At 39.2% G+C, this 11,039-nt stretch overlaps 1 protein-coding gene across 2 annotated transcripts in view; it reads right to left on the bottom strand.

Moving 5' to 3' along the window:
• Positions 1-556: 556 nt before the first annotated feature.
• Positions 557-11,039, bottom strand: part of RIT2 (Ras like without CAAX 2) — a 186,571-nt gene continuing 176,088 nt past the window's right edge. For both annotated transcript variants that reach the window (XM_068175955.1, XM_068175954.1), the window contains exon 6: positions 557-2,117. In XM_068175955.1, the coding sequence (XP_068032056.1) occupies positions 1,890-2,117 (228 nt within the window). In that variant the 3' untranslated portion in view covers positions 557-1,889. The remainder of the gene's footprint in view (positions 2,118-11,039) is intronic.

Below are 11,039 nucleotides of genomic sequence, written 5' to 3'. Positions count from 1 at the left end.
CTCTTGTTGTCCCTCCACTAATACTTAGCTCATAAACTCTTTGGACAAATGCATCTTTTCATCCCTAGGACACTTGACCTACAATCTCTGTGGCAATACAGATAAAATAATAACAGTAATTACAATGGTATAAATGCAGACTTCAGTTTTCAGAGACAGGGAGCAGAAAATTCACCTTGAAGGGGTACATGTATTTGTATTCCTCCAAAATAATCTTTCTCAAATAGAAATATAGCCACACATATCTAAAAATGTACAGCAAACCACTACTTTTGATGAAGGATTTTTGACAAGTCACAAAATATCTCCAGATTTCCTTGAAAGGAAGGGAGAGTAGAGAACAAAACATTAGATTTTAATGAACTAAAGTTATTCACAATACCATAACCTTTCCAAATTTTACAGAGGAAAACAAATCTACTCCCACCCAGACAATGCAAGATCTAATTGGTCGAAACTCTGCAAAATAATCACACAAGAAAAGTGAACAAGGAACATTTAATAACAAAGATACATATTTTTTGTTATATCCATTATCACTCCAGATCAGACACAAATGACACTGACTACTAGTGTGGCTCCATGTAAATCACAATCTTTATTTTTGACAAAACTTATGCATATTCTATCTATAAAATTTATAAATAGCAACAACGTTAAAGGAGCTCCAGGGGGGAAAAAATTGTTTAGGAACATATACTCTATTCATGCCAGCTTTAAAAAGGAATATTTAAAAAGATTTATCCAACTGCTTAATCAAGTCGTTCAGTTGGACGGTCAAGGACTGTGAGCAATGGTGATTGAGCTGATGCAATTGTCTAGTAAGTCAAGGGCTGGATGCTACATCACAGATGCTATTTCATGCTGGGACAGAGCTGCACTGCTCCAGGGAGGGCTCTGGGATGCATTGGGCAGACAGAGCACCTGTGAGCTCCTTGATGGGACAGGGGAGTGTGGCTGATGGTGAAACACTGGCAGAGGATGCTCAGATTGGTGGTGGATGCCCCATCCCTGGAAACATCCAATGCCAGTCTGAACAGGACTCTGAGGAACCTGATCGAGTTGAAAGCCTCCCCATTCATTGCAGGCATTTGGACCAGGTGATCTCTAAAAGTTCCTTTCCAACACAGACTCTTGTATGACTTTAATGCACAACACGTCTGTAGAACATGGCACCTCTGCCAGCCAGCCCTGGCAAGGCGGCTCACAGGAGACAGAGCAAGTACCCTGCAGCCTCTGCAGGGCTGGTGCAGGACTTGTACTCTGCTTGCAAAACCTGACTGCTGTCTGGGCAGGACACAATGGGGATGGGGCAGAGCAGGGTCAGAATTGTGAGTCCCCAGGTTCCGTTTGAGCCTGGCTCACAGACACGTTCACACACAGACACGGGCGTGCAGGCCGAGCACACTCTAACCCTAAACCTACATGTGAATGCAAAGCTGGAGGTCACATCCCAAAAGTCCTTAAACAGTCAAAATGTCCATTGAAATCAATGCCATTCGTTCCTGGGATGGTGAAATGACCTGTGCATGCAGAGGAGGAGGCAATAAGTGTATCAATTGTCCTAGAACTGGTGGAAGCTTTCTGCCTTGGATGCTGGAGTAACTCATAGCATTTGAAGACCAGCCATGGAGCACACGTTAAAAAACACAGTATTTTCTCCACTCAGAGTTGCAGAAAAGGTATGAGAGGGTATGTTAAATGACACTATAGAACAGAAGAGTCACAGGGAAACCATTAATTGGGCCCTCGAGGAGCAACTTCTGCATTAGAGCCAAAGGGAAGGAACTCCAGGATCTGGCCTGGAAGATGCTGTGTCAATGCTGCCTTTTTGAGCTATTCAGGTTACTGTAGTCAGCTCCTGATGAGTGGCTCATGGAAAATTGCCATCAGGTTGTACTTTCCTTTTTTTTCTTCAGGGATCCCTTCAGTTTCTGCCACAGACTATCCTTCCTCTTCATCTTCTTCTCTATCATGGACAGTGAGGACTCTTTCCTTCGAATTTCCCTCACTAGTCCATGAAAGACATCATCAATGTAGAAGCGGAGTGCAGCTGAAGTCTCAAAAAAGGAGCAGGAATATTCTCTGGCTAAGCTCATTCCTTCTTCAGTTGAGACCTACATAGAAAAGAAAATTCCATGAATACTGCGCAAATCATTAATCAACATGAGAACATTACAATATATATAGACTGATGTCTTAGATCCTGCAAATCACTGTCCAGGGATGTAATCTGACAGCAATGAACAGATAAGACTCAAAGGCAAAAGGATCGGGCTGAATGCATGAGGTATTTGAACAGAGCAGACTGGCAATATTCATTTGCTCAGGTATATTATGTCCCTAATTCTGATGCATCAATTTTTCCATGTATTTCCTCTCTTTATATAGTAATCCTTCATTTGACAGTGCTGGTGCTTTTATTCTATAGGCTGGAATGGATGACTAGAAAGATTTACACAGAATTAAGGCCCTAGAAAATCCTTGTTGAGCATTAACCTAATCCTGGAGGCAACTTGACTCTTTAAGCACACCAGCTTTCATACCCTAATATTTTTCAGTCACATTAATTTCTGAGCATGCCTTGGAGTGGTTTGGTCTTTGCAGGCCTGTAATCCTATCACTGAGCTCATACCTGAGCTGTATGAAGATCCAAAATCTATTTGTTTTTCAGCTCATCTTCCCTAAGTAGCTTTGTGTACTTACTGCTCTTGTAGAATGTGTGGGAAATGTGTCTGTATTTTAAGGAACTGACGAGCCTAGAGGGAAACAAGACAGCTCCTTTCACTGACTTCTGAAGCAGGGATCATTTTTTCTGAAATTTCCATATTGGCTATTTCTTGGCATTTGACCTGCCTGCCTGCTAAATTTAAGGGTGCTCAGCATGCTGATTAATGTGTGCATCAAATAGAGCTTAAATGCTTATTGCCTGCCAATTAAGGTACCTTTTACACTTTGAGAATTCATCCAATAACATGAAGGAAGTCCACAGAAAAGCACAAAACAAACCCTATGAGCTTCTAAATGTTAACCCAGCTTCCCAGCCAACAGGCTGTCCTTTCTTTTCAGCATTTCGACATAAATGTGAATAAATGAATTATATGAATTGTATATTCAAATTCTAGGTCAGGAATCCCAGGCTTTGTTTTTATTTACATTTGCATATCATGATTTATTCAAGACACTTTCCAAACATCCTTATGAAAAAGCAAAACAGTACTTTGAGATGGCCTTGTGAAAGGCTACATAACAGACTATGGAAAGTCTCAATTGCTACTGTCTACCATGAGACTTATCCTGGTGTTTTGTTTTAGTTGGGTTTGTTGTTTTGTTTTTTTCTGAATTCTAGCTTCATGCACCCAAAATGCCATTTATCTTTATTAGGGAAATAAAGCCCTGTGACTCAAGATACAAACACACTCTCTCATACCTACCATAAGGAAAATGCCCTTTATGATTAAATTATGACATCACTTCATTGCATTTATTCAACCTATCTGTAAGACTGGATATGGTGATAAACAGGATTTGGGATGAGACATAAAATTGGTTCATTCCAGCCTGGAGGTAAATATGCACCAAGCATGTACACAGACCTCAGAATTCCTCAGAAATCCCCTTTGCATCGAGTCACAAACTTAGTAGCATTTGCAAGGATCAGGCCTTTATGCTCCAGGTACAATCTTAATTTATTTAGGAATATTGTAAGGGTAAGCAGGGAGATTGTATGCCAACCTGAATAATACTTCCTTACAAAATAAAAGATGGTTACCTCTTTCCAAGTGCTATAATTGCCAACCTTTTGCAAAAAGAGATGGGTAGCAATATGGTCCTTGTTTTTCTCTGGGCAGCTGTGTAAGCAAAATGCATGATTCAATATGTCTATTGGGCATCATTGAGAAATTGGTTGTCTGGATAGAAGACTATTTTGGTTTATTTTGGACCTTATAATGAAGGGTTTTTTCCTTGCTATGCTTTATTTGAGCTGAAGGATATTTTTTTTTTAATTTTGTTAAAGATGCTGCAGTTCTAAGCAAATGATTGCACAGAGATGCATTTCAATGAAGATTTCATACATTTATTACTAAAAGGAAGAAAAAATCCACATGAACCAAAATATCCTTATTTTTAATAATGGCAAGGTTGTAAATATAATTAGGGTGTCAGAACAATAACACTCAAGTATAAAAATTGCCCATTATTTTTCTATGTGAATTTCTAGTCTTTTGAACCACTTTGCTCCTCCTTTGTTCAACTTTTTCTTCATCCTACAATGAAGAATAACTGCAGGGAAGACACACTATGCTCTTTAATGAAACAAGACTGCTAAGAGCTGTGAGAAATGGATAATCCTCAGGAGAATTAAATCATGCAGAAAAACTTTCTCCCAATATCATTGTGGCTGGAGGTTAGCAACCTGGTCAAATTTGGCTGAGTTTCTTTAAAAAAACAAGAAAAGTTTGGTTTTGGACTCCAGTTTTCTGCCAAATTACAGACACAACATTAAAGTTATTAATAGTGATATTTCATTTCAAAGCATGGCATTTTTCTGAAATCTTGCCCTCAGGAACTGATTAACTGCTTTGGCGAAATTTTAAAAGCTAATTCAGCATGAGGAGGACACCTGGCACAAACAATTTCAGGATGATTAGCTGATGTTTTTCAGCTTCAAGGCTGAAAACATAATTTTTTAAAATATAACATTGCAATAATTATCATTACTGCTTCCAGCACCAATGAATATAGCTATAGTTGTTTAACTAATCTGTTTGCTGAAGAATCTGTAAATCTAAAGCGGTGTCTAGAAAAAAAAATACACATTTTTCTCTTGGTTCATCATTTGGTCAAGAGGCTATACACCTATGGAATGAGAAACAAGGGATAAAGCTTGATGAGGTGACTGAGGCCCACATAATTCCCGGGATTTAGCCTGTTCCCATCTTATTGCCAGACGAGAAACTGTGTCATAGGAATCCATCCCAGATGTGCACAGCCCAGGTACTTGTTGACAAATTGCAGCTTCCATGGGTCTGTATCAGTGGAAGATATGATCTGTCAGCATGACACAGACAGACAGGTCATGGAGAGAGGTCATTCTATTGAATATATATCAGAAGCAGAGCTTTATATCTCATGCTTAGAGTAACCCTTCTTGATTGAACATGGCAGTGTTTGCAAGAGTATAATTCTGGTCATATTGATTCCAACTTAGCTCATTTCTGTGCTGCTAAACCTCAACAAGGGATTGAAGGTGGAAGATAGGTATAGTGAACATAATGAAAAATGAAAATTTCCAAGCTGACAGAAGTTTTCCTGAGTTTGGTTCAAACTTTTAAAAACTGTCATTGTCTGGGTGGGGTTTTGATCAGGATTTACAGAAGGACTTGAAGCTTGCAGTACAACCAATGAGCAAGAGCTCCCAAATCCATAATAGGGGAATGAAGCCTTATGGGTATGATGTGTTAGCGGCTGGAAAAGTCTCATTTTCTAAAGTGCAGGATTCTGAGTGCCCTTTTCTGAGATCACATGTGAGTTGAGAAGGAAGATACACTTGTGACAACATGTAACTGAATCTTGTCTAGAAAAGATATACCTATTCCAACAGCATGTGAACAGCACATGGGACTGTAGGCTGAGTTGGGAATTTCCCATCTCTGCATATCTGAGGGCAGCTAGAACACAGCCCAGCTTCCTCCTGAGGGGAAGCATTCACTGGCTACAAACCTCAATATATAACATTAGGATTCTGTTTGTGGCTTTTGCAAACCTCCCCTGGAAAATTACAAGTGCGATTAAATGCAACGCTGACAGCCTGCGAAAGCTGTGATGGATGAGCTGCCATCTTTATGACAGCCAGTTCCCCACTAAGGTCAGCTCCTGCACAAAACCACCTGGGCTGGGTGGTGGGTGGGGAGGCACTGGCAATCACTGGCCCCCATGGGCAGACGTAAAAATACCTGAATACTTTTATCTGAGATGGAAAATGCACAGAAACTAAACAGATCAATAGTCTGCCTGTGCCCTTGGACTGTCATGGACTGTATGCCAACCTGAATAGTAACTCCTGACAAAATAAAAGATGGAAAATCTCCATCAGGATCGGACTATTTTGTGTTCAGCTTTGCTACCTCCTTTGGTCATGGCAGCATGAGAAGGATCCCAAAGTAGATTTCACTGATGGAGATTTTGCTATCAGAGTCAACAGCCTGACTCTGGGTGAGTTAGTGGGGGTCTTCAGGCAGGGAAGCAATGCATTTCCACTTATATATTTCATCCCTGCTGCAGAATGGTCTACTTCAGATGGCTTTTGCAGTTTTCCCCTCATAACTGAGACCTCCAGATAGCCATGGAGAAATCTGGAAGCTGCAGGAGGAGTGCTAGACATTGCAAGGATTCACCTAAATTTTTGTACAGGCTTCTACCCTGGTTGTCATCATATAACTCAGTTATATAATTCTCGATAATTTTTTATCCAAAAAACCTTTTCCTGTAAGTATTTTTTTTTCTGTGAAGGCACATGGTCTAGATCAGAGAGAGAAGGGTACACATGTTGCTCAACAGAGTTCTCATCTAAATCCCACTGAGGGAAATAGGAGGAATTTTTGTTGGTTTTGATCATGATTTGCATTTTTGACAGGCAATCATTTATAAAAGTTGTAAGAAAAAGATAGTGAATGGGGAGGGCAGCAGCATGTTGAGCAGCCTAGTTTGCACAAGTAAACAGTAAATAATGAAAGGAATAGGAAAAGTCATGAATAGGACTAGGAAAAGTTCTGAGTAATGTCCCAGAAAGATCGACATCCTTCTCCTTCATGTCTGGTGGGGTTTTTTTCTGTTTCTCAGCAAGTCCCATTTCAGAAAAGAAGAGCCAGGTGCCAAGTTATTTATTAGTACCTGGATATCAGTTTGGAGATAGGCAGGCAATCAGGAAGAGTCCACAAGCATGTTTGGGTCACTCCCCATCACAGCCCATTTCATTGGCATATCAGGAGAAATACAATAAGCTTTTGGTACAGATGTAAACCCATAATATTTTAGAGGAAAGAGCTGTGGAGATCAAAAGTATTCCCACTTTTCTCAGTTTCTAATAAGCAACTTTGCCAAAAGAAAAAGAGAAAATTAATCTCATGGGTGTAGAAAAAGAATGCCATCCTGGACAACAAAAGGGGAAAGAATCGGTGTTGACTGACATAAGCAGTGATTTTTTTCATTCTAGCACTCGACCACCAAGTTTATGCCTAAGACACTCCCACAGAACACCTGTGAGTTTTCTCATTAATGATACAATCGCAGAATCATTTAGGCTGAAAGAGACCTGTAAGATCAAATCCACCTTTTAATGCAACAGTGAGAAACCCACCACTAAACCACGTTCTGAAGTGCCACACTATATGCCTCCTGAACATCTGCCGGAACTGTGACTCCACCACTGTCCTGGGAAGCCTGTTACAATGCCTGGTGACCCTTTGAGTGAAGAAATTTTTACTAATATCCAATCCAAGCCTTCCCTGGTCAACTTGAGGCCTTTTTTTCTCCCACACTACTTCTTGTTGCCTGGAACAGGGAGAAGCTCTTTATTTCGATCGATAGGATTGTGTCCAGCAAAGGATGAGTTGGCTGCCTCTATATTGCCATCTGCCTTTCTTACAGCCAAAGGCATTCACTGTAAATATTTGAATTGTGTCTTGAGAAACATGTGGTGCAAACCACTAAGCAAAGAGCAGATCCATTATACCTACGTCAGTTTTGACAGTTATTATTTTTTTTCCCTTCGACAAGTATCAAGAGGCATGGTGTCAGAGACTTCCTACAGGCTGGAATAGGGATCTTTCCAAGTGTGAAATGCTATTGTTCAGGTCAAAGCTCAAACACTTGGCTATTGCAGCAGTGGCTGGGGTTTAAAACATGAGCAGAAGCATAAAAAACCCAAGAAAAATCAATCTTTCTGTCTTCTTAAGGCAAGAAGCGCCATTGTTATTTGTTCACATAATACATGTCATGGAATATCTTTTTGAAAGAAAATGAAAAAAATGTTCCAAGGCATTTTATCCTTCTTCTCCTTCTTCATATTTTTGCACTTATAAACTGCCTATCATATTCTCGCCACTGAGCAATGACGCTTCCGAAAGAAGGGGAAAAACCAAGACCAATTCAAAATCAATTTAGTCTGAAAAAAAATGATGAAGACTAGATTTTGTGTGGAACCAGCATGACCTTTTGTGGCCAGACATTCAATATGACTAGGTTTCAAGTCTAAACAAGTGCGCAGCAAATTCAAAAGTTTAACGGAAATCCTTGATATTAAAACCTCCTCTTTGTATCTCCCTCAGCATCAAACATTCTGCTTTCTTGCAGAATTTTAACTTAATTTTAAAGTGAATTACTGCTTGGAAGTATAATGCTGAAACTTTTTTTCCTGAAAACATAAACATTTTAAGCTTCATGCATGGTCCCATTCCCAAATGCAAACACTGCAGTTAACCATTTGATTTGGCCATGAATACTCTGGAGTTCACAACTAATTTCCACTGTCAGAAAACAGCATTTTTCATTAGACCAAGCAAGTGCACCTTACTTTTTCCCCTCAGTCCCTGGGTAAGCAATTCTCTTTTCAGGAACCTGCACAGTTAATGAGTACCATGGTAGAGAAACTTTAAAGGAGAATTTTGTATCAATACTTTCAAGAGAAAACTCGCTCTGACTTCATGGAAGCAATTCTGCAAGCTCAGCTTTGCTGGCATTCTAGACTGTGAGACCACAAAATTAATTATTATCATAAATGTTGCAATTAGTTCTGTTCCTCCTTCTCCCTCTCTAGAGTGACCTGTCTTGTAAGAGTTTTCCATGTTTTCCTTTTGGCCTTGTCCCTCTGTGATGCTTTTTGCTGACTTCACACTAAAGTATTTTTGGTGACCAGAATGGGGTCCTTGAATGGCCATGGGTGTAGGTAGGATTACCAGACTGGGCCAAGGACAAGATGAAGTTTTGCTTTGTGAATTTGTGCCCTGAAGAGCTTTGATGCCATGGAAATAGCACATAGCCCAGCAATGCACAGCAATGCACCCTCAGCTGCTCCAGCCTCTGAAGAAATTCACATTACAGAGGCTCAGATATTCCTTCTCTTCCCCTCATAACTTCGACTTTGCTTTAGGAAGGAAGGAATGGACAGGAAGGAAAATGCAGCTTTAGCAGTGCAGAAAATAATAGAATTGTCCAGCTCTTCTGTAATGATCTTAGTGTGTCATTTTTAGCGGATGGAGGGTGGGGAGTGTGGGATTGTAAAATGAATTGATCATTTTTCTAAAGGAATGTCATTTAATTGTCTTGACAAAAAATAAATTTTTATAAAATAACAGAGAGATTGATCTGTTCTAAATAATATACTTCTCACCTGGTTAGTCACAAAGATGTGACATGAAACACCACTTAAAGTCTGTTCTGAGTATGGAAAAAACATGTTTCTATTTGATCCAAGGGAACTGCAGATTGTTTAGGGGTTTTGAAAGAAATCTGATGAAGCATCACTGAACAATTGTTCTGACGCAATTCACTATTGCCCCTGTTAGATTAGACTGACACTTTCTCTGTTTTAGCAATTTCTACACTCTTGCAAGCAAACTCAAAGCTTATACTACCTATTTTATTTAAATAGATCTCTCATGCATTTTTATACATAAAACATTCTAGATTCAATTTACACTTGATTTCTGCAGGTTTTTAGCATCTTTTGTGATGAAATTTACTAATATCTGTCTAGTCTTTCTCTTATTTTTGGAATTTTATTATTTTTCTACCTTTTGGATCCAGAATACTTTCGTGACATAGGAGCTATTCTTCCAGGTAATTTCATTCCTGCTTTGGGCAAAAGTTTGAAATAAATATAAACATCCTCCATGCAGTTGTTTAGCTGCAAATCTAGCAAAGCACATGTTTTGGTCCATTGCTTCCAACTTGTGACAATGTTGTTTGATTATTTCACAGATACAATGCTAAATAACTGAATCAACACCTCATTTCATGCAAGAATCACTACAGAATCAGGGTGCTGTCTGCAGGTTAGACTTTGAAGCTGTTCTTCTCTACTACAGACTGTACCCTTTTGACTTTATCTTGTCAAAAGTATGACTGATGGGTGGTTAAAGCATCTTTACATCAGGAAGTGTGTCTAAAAAGATGGCCTCAGAATCTCACTGAATTGGATACTCAAAGCCACATGATCCTGCATCAGTCAGCAACAGCTCTGGGTCTAATTTGAAGAGAATGTGGAAGTGTTAAATCCTTAGCATCTGTCTTCAAGATGAATAAGTTCAGGTCAATTGCTCAAAAGCATTTTTCAGAGATCTGACAATTTTCTAAATTGTCCATCATCTTTAAAGGTTCTTTGATTGCGACACTCAGCTGAAGACATAGATGTCCATAAGATGGTTGCAAAAAGAAGATAATTCTGCATCAGTTTCACATGGACATCTGCTGTTTTTTGTAAGGGAAAAAAATCTGGGAATTGCAGTGCTATTTTCACAAGAAAGGATTTTTTTTTTTTCAATTTTTTTAAGCAACAAGAAATCAATTATCATCTGCTAACAGCAGACGGTTGTTTTTAAAAAATTCATATAAAAGGAGATGCAAATGTACATTTTAGACTTCTTTTTAAGCAAATAGAAAATTAGTGGCATTCAACTCTTATTTTAACACTGTTAGTGGCTTCTATTGCTTTGTGAGCACAAGTTGACTATCAATCCATTAGAGACAGCCTCCTTATCTTTTATCCATCTGTAAACTCATATAAGGTATTTTCAGTTATGTGTTAGGCATTAAATTTCCACTCGACTTCAGTTCTTCATCAGGACACAGGCACTAAGCACTCTGGGGACTGAGTAAATAAACTTAATTCCTGGCAACCTTTGCAAATCTCCCTGGTATTATATAACTTTTTCTCAAACAGCAATATTTTGTCCTGAAAGCCCTCAATTGACATGAAAAGATGAGACAATAAAGAAGGAGTCAGTAAGAAGGGAAGATCAGGAGTCTGCTTTCAGTGT

The sequence above is a fragment of the Anomalospiza imberbis genome, chromosome Z (assembly GCF_031753505.1).
Source record: "Anomalospiza imberbis isolate Cuckoo-Finch-1a 21T00152 chromosome Z, ASM3175350v1, whole genome shotgun sequence".
In the NCBI taxonomy this organism is placed as follows: Eukaryota; Metazoa; Chordata; class Aves; order Passeriformes; family Viduidae; genus Anomalospiza; species Anomalospiza imberbis.
This window is presented reverse-complemented; position numbering and strand designations above follow the sequence as displayed.